We start from the raw sequence: 20,011 nt of genomic DNA on the forward strand, positions 1-20,011 counted from the left end.
AGCTACCCCTTTGGCCATGAGTATGGATTATTATTATACATTATTGGTATTACATTGGCCGTTTACTGTGTCACTCACTTTTCAGGAAGTCACGCTTTCGAACTGCTCGTTCAATTCGTCCTTCTCATGTTGCCATAGCTGCATTTAGGCAACGTCACAAGAAGTACGTGGAGCTGCTAAAGTTAGCTAGCTAATACTTTACAGATATCAATGGCGTTTACATTATATTCCCTTATTCAAGCGGTGATTTTGTGTGTTAATGCGGTCGCCGTATTGCACGAAGATAGATTTTTAAGTAAAAGTAAGTGGCTGTGCATATTGTTGTTTAACATTACTTTCAACAGTGTTTTGCTAACGTTAGCTAGTTACACCAGTAATACGTGGAAAAGCTTGTTTATTGATACAATGATATCTCTTATGGCCTAGTGTTTGCATATAATATAGCATTTTCCCCCCCTCTAGTTGGCTGGGGTGTGGACCAAAGTGTTGGTGGATTTGGTGATGAACCAGGCATCAAAGTGCAGCTAATGAACCTTGTCCGCTCTGTGAGGACAGTGATGAGAGGTATGACCATATAGATGGATAGAGGACTTTAGAAAAGATATGTGTGCGTGTGTGTATATATTATAACTAACCCAAGATTCACTACATGATCAAACTATGTGGACATCTGCTCACCTGCCCCCCCTCCTGGTATAACAGCCTCCACTCTTCTGGGAAGGCTTTAAACTAGATGTTGGGGACTTGCTTCCATTCAGCAACAAGATGTTGGGTGATTAGTCCTGGCTTGCAGTCGGCATTTCAATTCATCCTAAATGTGTTCGATGGGGTTGACGTCAGGGCTCTGTGCAGTCCAGTCAAGTTCTTCCACACCTATCTCGACAAACCATTTCTGTATGGACCTCGTTATGTGCACAGGGGCATTGTCATGCTGAAACAGGAAAGGGCCTTCCCCAAACTGTTGCCACAAAGTTAGAAGCACAGAATCATCTAGAATGTCATTGTATGCTGTAGCCTTAAGATTTCCCTTCACAGGAACTAAGGGGCCTAGCCCAAATGATGATAAAAAGGTCCCAGACCATTATTCCTCCTCCACCAAACTTTACTGTTGCCACTATGCATTGGGGAAGGTAGCGTTCTCCTGGCATCCGCCAAACCCAGATTCGTCCGTCGGACTGCCAGATGGTGGAGCGTGATACATCACTCCAGAGAACACGTTTTCACTGCTGCAGAGTCCAATGGTGCAGAGTTTTACACCACTCCAGTCGACGCTTGGCATTGAGCATGGGAATCTTAGGCTTGTGTGCTGCTGCTCAGCCATGGAAACCCATTTCAGGAAGCTCCCCACGAATAGTTATTGTGCTGACGTTGCTTCCAGAGGCAGTTTGGAACTCGGTAGTGAGTGTTACAACAGAGGACAGACGATTTTTATGCGCTTCAGCACTCGGCGGGCCTATTCTGTGAGCTTGTGTGGCCTACCACTTCACGGCTGAGCCGTTGTTACTCCTAGACGTTTCCACTTCACAATAACAGCACTTACAGTTGACCGGGGCAGCTCTACCAGGGCAGAAATTTGACGAACTGACTTCGGAAAGGTGGCATCCTATCAGGGGTGAAAAATCCTTCCAGATGCTTCAGATTTATACATCCGGTGAAACATCTGGCTCCTTGTTCTATCTGTGACTTTAGTGCCCAAAAGCTTGTTTTAGACTGAGCAGCGCCATTGATTACTTTCACCATTTTGAAGTAGTCAACTGGGTGGGACTTCATATGGGTTGTAATGATGTGCAGTTGGTGAATGATTTATGCTTTTTGTACTGACTCGAGAGTCATAATTAGTTTTTCTGAGTGACCTGTCATTTTAGTTGTTCGTTTGATCTGCTGGCCATAATATCAAATCAAATGTATTTATATAGCCCTTCTTACATCAGCTGATATCTCAAAGTGCTGTACAGAAACCCAGCCTAAAACCCCAAACAGCAAGCAATGCAGGTGTAGAAGCACGTTGGCTAGGAAAAACTCCCTAGAAAGGCCAAAACCTAGAAAGGAACCAGGCTATGAGGGGTGGCCAGTTCTCTTCTGGCTGTGCCGGGTGGAGATTATAACAGAACATGGCCAAGATGTTCAAATGTTCATAAATGACCAGCATGGTCAAATAATAATAATCACAGTAGTTGTTGAGGATGCAACAAGTCAGCACCTCAGGAGTAAATGTCAGTTGGCTTTTCATAGCCGATCATTAAGAGTATCTCTACCGCTCTTGCTGTCTCTAGAGAGTTGAAAACAGCAGGTCTGGGACAGGTAGCACGTCCGGTGAATAGGTACGGGTTCCATAGCCGCAGGCAGAACAGTCGAAACTGGAACAGCAGCACGGCCAGGTGGACTGGGGACAGCAAGGAGTCATCATGCCAGGTAGTCCTGAGGCATGGTCCTAGGGCTCAGGTCCTCCGAGAGAGAGAAAGAGAGAATTAGAGAGAGCATACTTAAATTCACATAGGACACCAGATAAGACAGGAGAAGTACTCCAGATATAACAGACTGACCCTAGCCCCCCGACACATAAACTACTGCAGCATAAATACTGGAGGCTGAGACAGGAGGGGTCAGGAGACACTGTGGCCCCATCCGATAATGGGCCACACTGTGGCCCCATAATAAGTCCCACAGCATGATTGATACACACTCAGTGGCTCCAGAGACGTTCTCCGACCAACAACTGTCTGTCATATATGCGCACAGGAAAATAGATCATGCTGAAGGCAGCATAGATAAGAAAAACTGATAATTAATCGCATGGTGCAATAATTATTTAATTAAAGCTGCAATATGCGGAAATCGCTCCGCCATTTCCTGGTTGCAAAAGTTCTAATAGTTTTCCTAATTTCAGTTTATGTGACAAAACAAGCAATAGTGCAGAGAATCATTGTACCGTCTAAACCGCTATGAAATATATTTTCAATAACCAAAAATATTTTAATTTCAGCTGTTTGAAGCTGGTGTACAAAACCGAAAGTAAGACACAAAAATGAAACTTAAGGACAGGAAGCATAGAAATAGAGTACATAGAACAGATGTACTGCTTCTTAGACTGGCTTTCAATGAGAATGACGGATTTATAACTCACATTTCTATGTGAATTTGATCGGGTTGCGGAAAAAGTTATGATGGACACAGCTTTATAAACAAACTTGAACTCGAGAACGAATCGTTTGAGGTGCTGCAGTTCGCTAACGATATTGTGCTTATCACCCTCACAGCAGTCAAGGAAGGCGGAGTTGGCATAGAATCAAAGGATTGTTCACAAGATGTAAACTATATTTCCTTTCCTAATCTTTATTGAAAACAGAAATAAATCTGTACAATGAGCACTTGTCTTTTAAGTTCATCGTAGTTGTTGGTTAATTTTGTTTAACTAGCTAGCGACATTTAGCCATATTGGCATAGGCGTGACAAGTCAAAACACCTCAACTAGACATGTTATCACTAGCAAGATACAACAAGCTGAAACGAGCCACCTGCAATTCCCCACATTGCAACTTGTTTTAATTTTTAATAGTTATCTGATCATCCAGAATCATACCACACAGAATTTCGCCCCATTGATGCCCGGGCATCATTTTCGTGACGTTGTAACTTAACCCATCTATGGGTTAAGGAAGGATCACATAATTCCATCAGGTTGCCAGGAGGGATCAGGCAATGAATTATACTAGTCAGAAAACATTCCATAACTGCGGGTGGCAGTAAATTACCAACCTTTACTTTATACCTGTTCAAACCACACATTCTACGTGGCACTGTGCACCCTCTCCGTTTGTTTGACAGCACAAAGTAGTAGTAGAAAAATATAATTGTTGTCGATAGTTAACACAACCACAAAGTCATAAACTCTTCCTATTTCTACAATTTATCTTCTTAAAATCTGACTTTAACCTAACCCTAACCACACTGCTAACATTGTCTAACCCCTAACCTTAAATTAAAACCAAAAAGCACATTTTTGTTTTCATAATTTTTTTTTCCAATATAGACAATTTTGACTTTGGCTATGTCATCTAGTGGAAGCCCTTCAAAATGGAGATGGCTTCAGTGGCGCTGCACATGCTCTCACAGACCCCATAATTCGACAGATATAATGCGATGTCCATCTAAAAATCAATACCATATTCAAATATTAAAAAATATATATATTCTGCATTCATACTGTTGTTTTCTTAAATAGATTATTCTTGTTTTCCTCTAACAATTTGATGTTGACTGAACTGAGACTGGTCTGACTTTGGCATTATTCATAATCTTTACTCTCTCATCTTGCAGTGCCCTTGATTGCTGTCAATTCTGTCTGCATTGTGTTGTTGCTGCTTTTTGGCTGAAGAGAAGACTGGACTGAATTTGGACGCTGAACTAAGAGAAGACACTTTTAGGGGTCAGGGGGATGTCACCCTGGCACCTGGAGGAGGGACCCTACATGCACCAGGAAGAAGAGTACACCCACACGTTTATGTATCTCAGAGATTCAGCATTACATTTGATTTCCTTTATTATTATTATTCCTTACCTCATTTGTCAAACCTGTTGGTCTTAGGTCAGGCTAAGTGACAATTCAGATGCAAGAACAATCTGGGTTTACTACATTCGCAGTTTCTTTTACAGACACCTGTTAGTCAATGTTATAGCACAAGGCAGTTCAAAAGTGCCTACGGTTGCTTTTGGAAGATTTCTTCATTGTAAAAGGATCATTTACTTTGATCTCATGATTCAACTTTCTCCTTATTTGAAATTGTGGTTCGTCGCAGTTCTGATGGTATATTCTATGTCTGTTGCTTTTAACATATTCCTGGATAAAAAGTTAAGTGTACGTAATTTGAACAGACCGACTCAAACACCATTAGTCGGGAAATGTCATATTTTGTGTCCAATGCAGACAATTTTTTATGTATAACTTTTTCTAAGTAACTTTCTATGAATTACTTGAAAATAATAAAGATTATTATTTTTTATTTTTTTATCTACCACTTTTGAGATTGTTCATAACCCAACATTAGCTAAAATAAAATAAAATAAAATGCAGAAACACTCATCCAGAGTTATTTAGTAGTGCATTACATTATTTTTTGTCCAAGAACACACTCCCTACTTACACAACTTTTCTTTGATCATGGCTGTGTCAAAAGCACATTAAGAAGACCAAGGAGACCTTGCTCAAAATATATATTTGCTAAATGGCTAATTGTTTGCATGTAAACGAAATGAATCCTTCCTATGGCAAATCTGTAAAAAAAAAAATGTTTGCAGTACCCTGTAAGAGTGGCATCAATCAGTGCACCCTTGAACTAGCTGCAAACTTGAGCACAAGGGCGACCAAATAAGGTGGGTGCTTCTCACTAGGTTCTTTTAGCAACACGGGTGTATTTACATACACTAGTGTTGCTTTCAATTGTATAACTGTCGGTGGGCAGGCCGGTTGGTCATGCCGACGTTGGAGGTGTCATAATACCTGTCAAACAGGGAAATGGTTCCAATCATTCATTTTTCCCATAGGGGATTTTAGAAACACTTCAAATAAGGGCTGTGTTTCGTGTAGGCTTACCCTGGCGTGACGTTTTGATAACCATGCAAATCTCTCGGACAAGGTGACTTTTACCAATATAAACTTGGGAGTCACACGATGATTTGTTGTGTGGTCCACTCCGACTCGGGAAAGCAGATTACACAGATTAAAACAGATTAAATAAATTATGAGCTTGATGCTCCTTTCCAATTAACATTCAGGGTCTTATTCTGGTGACATGATGATTGATGCTTGGCTGCCCTTTGACAAATAAAAATAATCTTGCTCTTTTGACCATAATAATCTCATCACACAGTACCTGCGAGCTGTTAGCTAGAGCACATGTGCCAAGACTGGAGTGGGCACATTCGCTATATAACATGTTTTTTTGGTGACAAAACCATCAGTAGAGTTGAAAACAAGATGGAAACCCATTGTTATTTCGGAACCGTGGAATTTAACTGCAAAATAATTTTTTATGTGCGTTACGTCATCACGCACATCCTTTCCACTGGGCACAGACGTCAATTCAACGTCTATTCCACATTGTTTCAACGTAATTTCATTGAAAGGACGTGGAAACAACGTTAATTCAACTAATGTGTGCCCAGTGGGTTTTAACTGCAACAAGTCAATTTGATGGAAGCACATGTTTTTATTCATGTTTGACTGACAGACCTCAAGCTAGATTCCATGCTACATGTAAACTGAGCAGACTAGCTAATGAATTAGATAGGATTACGAGTAGATTTACAGGTTTTCAGATACAAAAACTACAGTCATGCTGATGGACTAGATCTCCCTCCCTCTCTCTCGCTCGCTCTCTCTCTCTCTCTCTCAATTCAATTCAATGGGCTTTATTGGCATGGGAAACACATGTTTACATTGCCAAAGCAAGTGAAATGGATAAACAAAAGTGAAATAAACACTAAAAAGTGAACAGTAAATCTTACACCCACTCAAATTCCAAAAGAATAAAGACATTTCAAATGTCTATATACAGTGTTGTAGCAATGTGCAATCAGTTAAAGTACAACAGGGAAAATAATAAATATGGGTTGTATTTACAATGGTGTTTGTTCTTCACTGGTTGCACTTTTCTTGTGGCAACAGGTTACAAATCTTGCTGCTGTGATTGCACACTGTTTTATTTCACCCAAAAGATATGGGAGTTTATCAAAATTAGATTCGTTTTTTTTTTCAAAATCTTTGTGGGTCTGTGTAATCTGCGGGAAATATGTGTCTCTAATATGGTCATACATTTGGCAGGAGGTTAGGAAGTGCAGCTCAGTTTCCACCTCATTTTGTGGGAAGTGTGCACATAGCCTGCCTTCCCTTGAGAGCTAGGTCTGCCTACAGCGGTCTTTCTCAAAAGCAAGGCTATGCTCACTGAGTCTGTACATAGTCAAAGCTTTTACTAAATTTGGGTCAGGCACAGTGGTCAGAAATTCTGCCACTGTGTACTGTCTGTTTAGGGCCAAATAGCATTCTAGTTTGCTCTGTTTTTTTGTTATTTCTTTCCAATGTGTCAAGTAATTTTATTTTTGTTCGCTCTCTCTCTCGCTCCCTCCCCACTTTCAGTCTTTAGGCATATTTGTATTGGGTTCTGCTGCCATGTCCCCCAAGGCAAGGGGTTGATAACAAATCAAATCGCATTTGTCACTTGCGCCAAATTAAACAGTTGTAAACCTTACAGTGAAATGCTTACTTACAAGCCCTTAACCAACTATGCATCATTTTTTTAAAGATTTTTTAAAATAAATAATTAAGGAGCAACAATAAAATAACAGTAGTGAGGCTATATACATTTTGTTAAGTTACAGCCTCATGCTAAAATGTATTAAATATTTTTTTCCTCATCAATCTGCACACAATACCCCATAATGACAAAGCAAAAACAGGTTTGTATACATTTTTGCGAATTTATAATAAATAAAAAAAATTTACATAAATATTCAGACCCTTTACTCTGTACTTTCTTGAAGCACCTTTGGCAGCGATTACAGCCTTGAGTATTCTTGGGTATGATGCTACAAGCTTGGCACACCTGTATTTGGGGAGGTTCTCCCATTCTTCTCTGCAGATCCTCTCAAGCTCAGGTTGGATGGGGAGCAATGCTGCACAGCTATTTTCAGGTCTCTGAAGAGATGTTCGATTGGGTTCAAGTCCGGACTCTGGCTGGGTCACTCAAGGTCATTCAGAGACTTGTCCCGAAGCCACTCCTGCGCTGTCTTGGCTGTGTGCTTAGGGTCGTTGTCCTGTTGGAAGGTGAACCTTCTCCCCAGTCTGAGGTCCTGAGCACTCTGGATCAGGTTTTCATCAAGGATCTCTCTGTACTTTGCTCCGTTCATCTTTTTCTCAATCCTGACTAGTCACTCAGTCCCTGCCGTTGAAGAACATCCCCACAGCATGATGCTGCCACCATCATGCTTCAACGTAGGGAATGTGCCAGGTTTCCTCCAGATGTGACGCTTGACATTCAGGCCAAAGAGTTCAATCTTGATTTCATCAGACCAGATAATCTTGTTTCTCATGGTCTGAGAGTCCTTTAGTTGCCTTTTGGCAAACTCCAAGCAGGCTGTCATGTGCCTTTCACTGAGGAGTGGCTTCAGTCTGGCCACTCTACCATAAAGGCCTGATTGGTAGAGTGCTGCAGAGATGGTTGTCCTTCTGGAAGGTTTTCCCATCTTCACTGAGGAACTCTGGAGCTCTGTCAGAGTGACCATCGGGTTCTTGGTCACCTCCCTGACCAAGGCCCTTCTCCATCGTTTGTTCAGTTTTGCCGGGCGGCGGCCAGCTCTAGGAAGAGTCTTGGTGGTTCTAAACTTCTTCCCAGATCTGTGCCTCGACACAATCCTGTCTCGGAGCTCTACGGACAATTTCTTCGACCTCATGGCTTGGTTTTTGTTCTGACATGCACTGTCAACTGTGGGAACTTATATAGACAGGTGTGTGCCTTTCCAAATAATTTCCAATCAAATGAATTTACCACAGGTGGACTCCAATCAAGTTGTAGAAACATCTCAAGGATGATCAATTGAAACAGGATGCACGAGCTCAATTTCGAGTCTCATAGCAAAGGTTCTGAATACTTGTGTAAATAAGGCATTTCTGTTTCTTATTTTTAATACATTTGCAAACATTTCTAAAAACCTGTTTTTGATTTGTCATAATGGGGTATTGTGTGTAGATTGATGAGGTGGGGAAAATGGCATCAATTTTAGAATAAGGCTGTAATGTAACAAAATGTGGAAAAGTCAAGGGGGGGTCTGAATACTTTCCGAATGCACTGTATATAATGGAAAATATTACAATAGCTTTTTGGTTGATAGACAAGTCTGAGAGCATTCACTTTGAGGTATCTTACATCACTTTTCCAGTCTGAGGTAATTCAACTCAGAGAGAGTGCTCTCAGTCAGGCCAACTTGTAGGCCCCACTAACCCCAAATTGGACATCGAATCAGTTAATAGGGGCCTCCTATGTTTAATTTTAAACATCTATATATAGATTAGTCTCAATGCCTACCGTTAACTTTGTGCCCTGTTATACAGTGAGTGTAGAAAACATTAGGAACACCTTCCTAATATTGAGTTGCACCCCTTTTGCCCTCAGAACAGCCTCAATTCGTCAGGGCATGGACTCTACAAGGTGGCGAAAGCATTCCATAAGGACGCTGGCCCATGTTGACTCCAATGCTTCCCACAGTTGTGTCAAATTGGCTGGATGTCCTTTGGGTGGTGGACCATTCTTGATACACAAGGGAAACTGTTGATCGGGAAGAACCCAGCAGTGTTGCAGTTCTTGACACAAACCAGTGTGCCTGGCACCTACTACCCTGTTCAAAGGCACTTAAATATTTTGTCTTGCACATTCACCCTCTGAATGACACATCATCTTTGTCTCAATTGTCAAAAGGCTTAAAATTCCTTCTTTAACCTGTCTCCTCCCCTTCATCTACACTGATTGAAGTGGATTTAACAAGTAACATCAATAAGGGCTCATAGCTTTCACCTGGATTCACCTGGTCAGTGTGAATCCAGGTGAAAGCTACACTCAGTGTTTATATGCTACATTCGTTCATACCTCATAATGCTCTCTACTAACCCAGGGCCCTGTGTTTCTAACATGACATACCTGTTTTTAAAATGCTTTAAATCAAGAAATTTGAATGACACTAAAAATAAAAACAACAATCTGAGGATTGTACTGGACCCTTTAGCCCCAAAAAAGAAAGAAATGGGAACAGTTTGATGAAAAAGCTTGAAATAAAAGTTACAGTCCAGGTATATGACATGATCATAACATCCCTGTAAAACATGAACATTGCAATGAATAAAAAGCCAACCAAAGATAGAAATTATAATGAGAGGTACGTATATGTTTTGTATTATTTAACAGAAGTCTTCATAAATCATATAAGGGAGAGAGACAGAAAGAAGAGCCAGGGAGCAGAAGTGGAGGGGTTACGACCTTTGAAGATTTCATACAGAAGAGTCTAGGCGAAATAGAGGAAGCATATATCTGCACCAAACACAGACAAAAGTCTCTTCACTACCACTGTGAAAGGCATGACTGTAATGCGTCTGTGTGTCGCTGGTGCAGATGAGGCAGGCGCAGGACAGCAGATATGACTAATGAAAGCAATTTACTCAACAATAAAACAATACACGTCAAATAAACCAAGGCCACTATAACGGACCTCACTAGAACAAACAATGACTCACAAACAAACATGGGGGAACAGAGGGTTAAATAATGAACAGGTAATTGGGGAATTGAAACCAGGTGTGTAAGACAAAGACAAAACAAATGTAAAATGAAAAGTGGATCGGCGATGGCTAGAAGGCCGGTGACGTCGACCGCCGAACGCCGCCCGAACAAGGAGAGGGACCGACTTCGGCGGAAGTCGTGACAATGACAACCCCAAAGAGAAGTCATCTGGGCAGCCTGATGAGACCAGGGCAAACAGCTGTAAGGCCTATGTGTCCTTTGACCTAATGAATGGACCCACCATCATAAGAAAGATGTTCCACACTGGACACAGTAACACGACCGAAGAGCAGAAAAACAACAGGATCCACCCAGACCTGACGTCCCACATTTCATTCCTCGCTGTTGAAGGGAAGGCGTGCCATGAGATTGCCATGAGTGTATCTAATGGAGTGGTCTAAGGCTAGAGGCTTCATGGACATGCAAGATAGGTGCTATGTCAAGAATGTCAAGAACAGGATGAGTCGCTAGAGAGGCATCACAACAGCGATTCTCTGAGTGTGGATTCTCAAGCGAAGACGGACCTGAAAAAACGAGTGTCACGCCCTGGCCATAGAGAGGCTTTTATTCTCTATTTTGGTTAGGCCAGGGTGTGACTAGCATGGGCATTCTAGTTTCTTTATTTCTATGTTTTCTATTTCTTTGTGTTTGGCCGGGTGTGGTTCTCAATCAGAGGCAGCTGTCTATCGTTGTCTCTGATTGAGAACCATACTTAGGTAGCCCTTTTTCCCACCTGTCTTTGTGGGAAGTTATCTTTGTTAGCGACATTATAGCCGAGTTAAGCTTCATGGTCGTCTCTGTATGTTTATTGTTTTGTTGGCGACATCATTAAAATTACGCTCACCACGCTGCATCTTGGTCCTCTTCTTTTAACGGCCGTGACAGAACTTCCCACCACCAAAGGACCAAGCAGCGTGGCCTCGGGTTGATGTCACCTGAGTCAGCTCTCCATACTCGTCCTGAGGGGCGTGCTAGCCGTCTGGTGAAGACTGTGTCAGCCCCACGCACCAGACCTCCAGTGCGCCTCCACAGCCCGATGAGTCCTGCGCCGGCTCTACGCACGGTTTCCCCAGTTCGCCAGGAGAACCCAGTGCGGCCTGTTCCAGCTCCCCGCACGTGCCGGGCTAAAGTGGGCATGCAGCCAAGAGGAGCGGTGCAAGTGCTAAGCACCAGAGCTCCAGTGCTTCCCCACAGCCCGGTTCGACCTGTGCCTGCGCTCTGCAGGTGCCGGGCTAATGTGGGCATTCAGCCGGGAAGAGTGGTGCCAGGGATACGCACCAGATCTCCAGTGCTCCCCCACAGCCCAGTCCATCCAATGCCTCCTCTAAGTACCAGGCCTCCTGTATGTCTCCCCAGCCTGCTGGGCCCTGTGGCAGCCCCATGCACCAGGCTGTCTATACGTCTCCTCCCACCAGCGACAATCCCCAGTCCGGAGCCTCCAGCGACGGTCTCCAGTCCGGAGCCTCCAGCGACGTTCTCCAGTCATGAGCCTCCAGCGACGTTCTCCAGTCCGGAGCCTCCAGCGACGGTCTCCAGTCCAGGGCCCGCAACAAGGGTGCCCAGTCCGGGGTCGGCGACGAGGGTCCCCGCACCAGAGGCGTCACCAGAGTGGGGGGAGCCAGAGGCGGAGGGGGGTCTACGTCCCACACCAGAGCCGCCGCCGTAACGGAAGCCCGCCCGGACCCTCCCCTTTAGAGTCAGGTTTTGCAGCCGGAGTCCGCACCTTTGGGGGGGGGGGGGTACTGTCACGCCCTGGCCATAGAGAGGCTTTTATTCTCTATTTTGGTTAGGCCAGGGTGTGAATAGGGTGGCCATTCTAGTTTCTTTATTTCTATGTTTTCTATTTCTTTGTGTTTGGCCGGGTGTGGTTCTCAATCAGAGGCAGCTGTCTATCGTTGTCTCTGATTGAGAACCATACTTAGGTAGCCCTTTTTCCCACCTGTCTTTGTGGGAAGTTATCTTTGTTAGCGGCATTATAGCCGAGTTAAGCTTCACGGTCGTTTCTGTATGTTTATTGTTTTGTTGGCGACATCATTAAAATAAAAGTATGTACGCTCACCACGCTGCACCATGGTCCTCTTCTTCAGACGTCCGTGCCAACGAGACATTGAGCATCGACTGCTCCTCATTCTGCTCCTCTTTCTTCAAAATCAAGAGCAGAGGCAGAAGATGGTGAAATGTGGTAAAAACCTGTTGTTCGTGGATGCGTCCTATTCTGGTGTATAAACAAAATGGTAACACTTTACAAGAACAACATTCATATTCATTCAACAACAGTGAAGAGACGTTTTCAAGATGCGCACATAGAGGGTCAAACGAAAATGAAAGCCTGTGTGACAGCCTGTGTGGCAGAGGCACAATGTGTTACGGATGTGGTGCAGAGCCACTACTTTCTGGGTTAACTTGCTTAGACCTGCATTTCTTTTGCAGGCCACACTGCATATGGCTATGCCATCTACGCACTAGTTGTCAGGGATGAGGGTGGGAACGGCTTTCCTGTGGCAACTTTCATAACGAGCCACAGAAAATGTTGCATTCTGCTTGAGGAAGATCGGGAATGCTGCGCAGGAATTTGAGACCAGGTATTTGTTCTGCATTACAATGAATGACTGTAGATCTACAGCACATGTAGGCTAACTACCGTGCCTAGAAAATCTGTAGACAGTGTGTACGTGTGCAATGTGAGTGATTTATTATTATCTTTAGTGCCTTTATGGTGGACAAGGACGTGAAGGAAGTGGGGGCTACAAAATAAGTGTTCCCAAATGCCCACATCCTTCTGTGCTGGTATCACATCTAGCAGGTAATTATTATTGTAAGATTTTTTTTAAAGAACACTTTTGACATTAAACATGTTCACTTTTAGGCTAGGGTAAAAGAATACACTGAATGATAGCGTTATCTTTCTGCAGGCTGTAAACCGGTGGATTACAACAAAATCATCTGGCATTACAGGAATGGACCGTCTGGATGACTGCATCACATACTGGAAATACTGTAATGTTTTTCTGTCAATACACTTTACAGGATAAAGACTTTGAAGACACTTCAACAACACTGGAGGAAGTGCTTCTGTATCCCTTTGTCCTGGCCTACCTGAGGAAGTACTGGCCTACCTGAGGAAGTACTGGCCTACCTGAGGAAGTACTGGCCTACCTGAGGAAGTACTGGCCTACCTGAGGAAGTACTGGCTTCCTTGTGCCATGAGAATAGCAACACCAAAAATCTCAAGCTATTAAAAGGCATTACTGTCTATTCCATGGCCATTTTAATTCATGTTGAAAAGCTATCCATTGATTGTGGACAAACAACAAACCAGTCAGGATCATATACTGTACCTGTCCACCCAAGCAAAACCCCAAATATAAGGAATTATTCCTCCATTGTTAGGAATTTCTGTTGTCATTCAAGTCTTGTTATTTAAACAAATGATTTAACACTAACATGCTGATCCCTGTCAGTCCTTGTCTTTGAATTATTGTTTTGTGTATCATCACAGTCTTGGAATAACATATTACTGTATGTTGTAGATTCTTCCTACGACTAAAATATCAGTTCCTGAAAGGCACAGCCAGCCGGAGATTTGACGATTTCCTGAAACTTCTAACGCGTCAAGTCAATGGAGGATGGACATTACTGCCTCAATTCTGTTTGACTGCCAGAATGTGCATTGCAGTGCTCAGTGCTCAGCTATTCACTCTCTTATTAGTTGGCCCCGTCTGCAGTGCAGACATTCATCTTTCATCAATTTTAATCCTTTCAATCTCATCATTCGATTATTGTTAACATTTTGTCAAATGATCACAATAAGTGGATTGTTTGGTTACGTCAAGCAAAGTATTTACACTAGGTAGTTTGGGTCCTGGATGCTGATTGTCTGAAAGCTGTGATATTTCAGACAATATACCACGGGTATGATGCAAAAATACTCTATTTATGTTGGTAACCGGTTTATAATACCAATAAGGCACCTCAGGGGGTTGTGGTATATGGCCGATATAGTCGGAAGTCTGAGATTTCCGAGTTCCCAGTTGTTTTGAACGCAGCATTCCTCCATACAATTGAAAGCAACGCTAGTGTATATAAATACACCCGCATTGCTAAAAGCACCGAGCTTCTTATCAATTTTCTGAAAATTGGAAATATTCTGATACATTTTTTCATTGCTGGGCTTCCAGCATGTGCCATATATTTTCTTTATACAAACATTTAATGCTTTTATAAACTACTCAAAGCTAATGTCGTGTTTGACAGTCATCAAAGAATTTTTTGTTTCCCCACCTTTTTTGCTCTTCTTAAAAAACAGGGCCATTTATGCTCCTGCGATGGTGATGTCAAAGGCAGAGTCTCTTGACAGTGTAGCAGTCAAATTTGGTCTAGGGATATGATTTCATTTCATTATAATCATAATTTCAAACAGCACGCTGCCTACTAAGATGGTTGTTTATTTGTTCACGTTTGGAACAATTATCTTCAATGTGCTGATATTGTTTCTCATATACACTACCGTTCAAAAGTTTGGAGTCATTTAGAAATGTCCTTGTTTTTGAAATAAAATAAAAAATATTGTCCATTAAAATAACATCAAATTGATCAGAAATACAGTGTAGAAATTGTTAATGGTGTAAATGACTATTGTAGCTGGAAATGGCAGATTTTTTATGGAATATCTACAGTTGAAGCCGGTAGTTTACATTCAAAGTGCTGTTCCATCTCCTCCTGATCTATTTCAGATAAGAAATAACAACAAGACAATCACTGAACCCATGAGACCCTGCATCACTTAGTGGCACGCTGCATCACTTAGTGGCATACTCCATCACTTAGTGGCACGCTGCATCACTTAGTGACACGCTGCATCACTTAGTGGCACGCTGCATCACTTAGTGGCACGCTGCATCACTTAGTGGCACGCTGCATCACTTAGTGGCACGCTGCATCACTTAGTGGCACGCTGCATAACTTAGTGACACGCTGCATCACTTAGTGGCACGCTGCATCACTTAGTGGCACGCTGCATAACTTAGTGACACGCTGCATCACTTAGTGGCACGCTGCATCACTTAGTGGCACGCTGCATCACTTAGTGACACGCTGCATCACTTAGTGACACGCTGCATCACTTAGTGGCACGCTGCATCACTTAGTGGCACGCTTACAGAGCCATATATAGAGATATGATGTACTGTGTATATGGTGCAGCACACTTAGTGATGGAATCCCAGAACAAACAACATTGCTGGTTGCTAGATCCTGTATCCTGATATAAGCAGCCACAACTGCAGTGGTAGAACACGCCAAGGAATGTGCCCCAGCTATGAAAAATACATGGTATTATCTTTATAGTCTTACCCTCACACTGGTGATAGGTCAAGAGGTGACTTACTATCTGTAGAGTGGAGAGATCTGCTCAGTTGGGAGTTGGGAGGAGGCCAGACAGAGCTGGGTCAGGTTGGGCTTGGGAGAGGGGGTGAGGGGTAGGTCCATCTCCATCTGAGTAGGCAACACCAAGTGATCTGATAGGAGGGGGGTGGAAATTCTAATAATTCACACATTGATTTGGTTATACCATATGTCGATAATACATTGTACAGTGTATGTAGCCATTTTGTTGATTTATTGACTATTGACACAATGAGAATATACAGTAAAGTGAGATCTACAGTAAAGTAAGATCTATAGTAAAGTGAGATCTACAGTAAAGCGATAGTTTTGTACCTGATGACTTGAGATCCAGCAGGATTTCATTAATCTCACAGTGAGAGTCATTGACTGGCAGCCTTGGCACTTCAAACTGGGATGTGTCCACTGACTCCAGTGCATCTGAGGGAGTTGTTGAAAGAAAGAACATAAAACAGGTTGTTATTGGTAAGGAATATTTCTTCTCAATGACTTAACTGGCTAAAGGTTAAATAAACAGATGACACAGGACTTTGCGATTAGCCTCAATCACAGTCATTCTACATGGTAAATGCTGTTCCTAGATATACAGTACATAGGTGTACAGAGGCCCATTATCAGCAACCATCACTCCAGTTGCAATGGCACGTTGTGTTAGCTAATCCAAGTTTATCATTTTAAAAGGCTAATTGATCATTTGAAAACCGTTTTGTAATTTTGTTAGCACAGCTGAAAACTGTTGTTCTGATTAAAGAAGCAATAAAACTGTCCTTCTTTAGACTAATTGAATATCTGGAACATCAGCATTTGTGGGTTTGATTACAGGCTCAAAATGTCCAGAAACAAAGAACTTTCTTGTGAAACTCATCAGGCTATTCTTGTTCTGAGTAATGAAGGCTATTCCATGAGAGAAATTGCCAAGAAACTGAAGATCTCGTACAATGCTGTGTATTACTCCCTTCACAGAACAGCGCAAACTGGCTCTAAACAGAATAGAAAGAGGATGGCGGATACCAGGAGAACGCTACCTGCCTGAATGCATAGTGCCAACTGTAAAGTTTGTTGGAGGAGGAATAATGGTCTCTGGGTGTTATTCATGGTTCAGGCTAGGCCCCTGTAGTTAACGCTACAGCATACAATGATATTCTAGACGATGCTGTGCTTCCCTCTTTGTGGCAACAGTTTGGGGAAGGCCTTTCCTGTTTCAGCATGAAAATGCCCCCATGCAGAAAGCGAGGTCCATACAGAAATAGTTTGTCGAGATCGGTGTGGAAGAACTTGACTGGCCTGCACAGAGCCCTGACCTCAACCCCATCGAACACCTTTGGGATTCATTGGAACGCCGACTGCGAGCCAAGCCTAATCGCCCAACATGGACACATCAAAGCCAGATGAAGTGAAGACACTAGATATCAATGTTCCCTGGACTACAGGGCTGAAGTTTTTGTGGGCTTTCCCTACTACTCTCCACATTTTCTCCTCCTAACTTCCTGCCAAACTCTCTGGCTACAGATATCCCCATCTCTGTCACCACCCAGTTCAAGAAGCCGTTGTTAGTACCAGGAATAGTGACCATTTTGTTTTGGGAGAGTGCACGAGTGTAATCCTCTCCAGTGTGTCAGCTTCCAAATGGAGCAGTACGGGAGGAAGATACCTCACATCGTGGTTCAAATCTGCAGGACTACAGTAGAGAAAGTGAATTAAAATGATCAGTTATGACTTTGTATAAATATCATGTAGATGAAAGTCGTAATAATAAGGGTATGAATTTGTATGAATCTCATCTTTGGCAATATGTGGCATCATGTGGCATAGGCTTTATGGTACAGCAGGTGTTTTACACAAATGCATCTTCGATCCAAAGTACCCCAATACTGCTACCCTGTACAATAAATATTTGCATCAAACAATAACTGAGGTGTAAACGCATTTTCTGTGTCCTCCTCTACAACTCCAATGCTGCTATGTTCACAGAAGCGGCATAGGCTACAGGGAATGGAGACGTTTGAATATTTTATATCCTTGTTCGTTGCCTTCGTGTATGTGAAAGTATTTCCTCTTGTATTATTCATTGTAAAACATTTGGTTATAGGGGACGAAGAGAAGGAATTGTCATGCTTCCCTGCACTAGTGTGATGTTTCTTAGAGGGGGAGACTGTTCCTAACGTGTTCTCCCTGAGGTGTAGACAGGGTAGATATGTAGAGGAACATCAACAGTATTGTATCATGGAAATGCTTTGTAGAGATCCATTAATTAAACTATACTAATGTTTAATGTTAGTGTCTCTACTCAAACATATTTTCTGAGTGGAGATTAGATTCTGGATTGTATGTAAATGTTCAATAAATATAAATACAATTAATTGCAGTTTCAGCTAATGTGGTAAAGAAATCATCTTTATTGTGAGTGGATTAGGGGGCGTAAAACCAATATATTGTCTGCACGCCCATAGAGATGTAATTCTGCTGTTGTAGAGTTGGAAATACCATCTTTAAATGATGTGATCAGAAGCTCAGATCTCTTCCGCCTTACTGTATGTGGTAGTCGTGTGAGTGTAATCAGTGGAGCATCCCATGACTGCCTATCCTTGCACAGAGAGTAAATGTATTTTCTGAGTGCATGAGATGAGGGAAGGAGAGGGGGGGAGGTTGTGAAGAAAGGCATCTCTGTTTGTAGACCTTCATATCACGGGAAAAGTGAACCGCGCCTGACAATATTTACTGTCTGACTGCCCACTGATCAAATCCTGACAATATGTCCTACATGTGATGTGACGTGATTTACATTAACCCCCTGACATCTTGAAGAAGAAGCTTGAAGGAGGTTTACTGCTCAATGGAGGACTACACAACTTTTGGTAAAAGAAAATTATAATCACTTTGTCTGTAGCTCTTGTACATTCTGGAAACATTGCTCAGCGATTGTTGTTGAATGGGATTGACGAAACAGTAAATCATACTGTACCTATAGCTTGATTGTAGGTAACATAATGGCATGTTTGGTCTTACTACAGCTTATTAGGCTGTGTAGCAAAGCTTTGAATGAATCATACTTGTGTTTTTTGTTGCGATGAAAATACACCTAATTCCCCATTTTCTTATTCCCCACTCAGTGACAACAAAGCAGCATTTGCACTTCATGTATCATCATGCAGAGACAGATGGCTGGATTCTGGAACTATTCAAGGACATATGAACATGACTATCCACTATTTTAATAAAAGTAAGTCCAAAAATGAAAATGTATTTAAAATCCATGATTGTGAAACCAAGCAAATTAGCTTTGATTTCGTTATACACAATCAGACTTTGTGCAACTGTTTCTGACTTGAAATGCAAGCCAAAAAGCACACTGATGCTTTACCAAATGGGTGTTCACTGGGAAATTATTGGGACCCCATTTTCCTTCCACATTTGTCTTCACAGTCAGATGTACCATGCCGGTGTGAAAGTACACTGAACACAAATATAAACGCAACATGTAAAGTGTTGGTCCCATGTTTCATGAGCTGAAATAAGAGATCGCAGAAATGTTCCATATGTACAACAAGCTTATTGCTCTCAAATGTTCTGCACAAATTTGTTTACATCCCTTTTAGTGACCATTTCTCATTTGCCAAGACAATCCATCCACCTGACAGGTGTGGCATATCAAGAAGCTGATTAAACAGCATATATCATTACAAAGGTGCAGCTTGTAATGGGGACAGTAAAAAGCACTCTACAATGTGCAGTTTTGGCACACAACACAATGCCACACAGATGTCTCACGTTTTGAGGGAGCTGCAATTCTCATGCTAACTGCAGGAATGTCCACCAGAGCTGTTGCCAGATAATTTAATGTTCATTTCTCTAAATTAAGCCTCCTCCAATGTCTTTTAGAGGATTTGGCAGTACCTCCAACTAGCCTCACAACTGCAGACCACATGAATGGTGTCATGTGGGGGAGCAGTTTGCTGATGTCAATGTTATGAACAGAGTGCCCTATAGTGGCAGTGGGGTTATGGTAAGGGAAGGCATAAGCTACAGACAACGATCACGATTGCATTTTATCGATGGCAATTTGAAGCACAAAAATACCTTGACCAGATCCTGAGGCCCATTGTGAGGCGGATTTTTTAAAGGTGTCTGTGACCAACAGTTGCATATATCTATTGTCATGTGAAAACCATAGATTAGGCACTAATACATTTATTTCAGTTGACTTATTTCCTCATTCGAACTGTAACTCAGTATAATCAATGAAATTGTTCCATGTTAAGTTTATATTTTTGTTCAGTATAGATTTA

At 42.2% G+C, this 20,011-nt stretch overlaps 1 protein-coding gene across 1 annotated transcript; it reads left to right on the forward strand.

Annotated features, from left to right (window-relative positions):
• The first annotated feature begins 141 nt into the window (after nt 1-141).
• On the forward strand, nt 142-5,086 carry LOC120062692 (immediate early response 3-interacting protein 1-like). Its single transcript, XM_039012750.1, has 3 exons — nt 142-301; nt 463-564; nt 4,318-5,086. Exons 1-3 carry the CDS (start codon nt 211-213, stop codon nt 4,371-4,373), a joined length of 249 nt encoding a protein of 82 aa, XP_038868678.1. The 5' UTR covers nt 142-210; the 3' UTR covers nt 4,374-5,086.
• Nucleotides 5,087-20,011: the final 14,925 nt, after the last annotated feature.

Source organism: Salvelinus namaycush, chromosome 18 (assembly GCF_016432855.1).
Source record: "Salvelinus namaycush isolate Seneca chromosome 18, SaNama_1.0, whole genome shotgun sequence".
Taxonomy (NCBI): domain Eukaryota; kingdom Metazoa; phylum Chordata; class Actinopteri; order Salmoniformes; family Salmonidae; genus Salvelinus; species Salvelinus namaycush.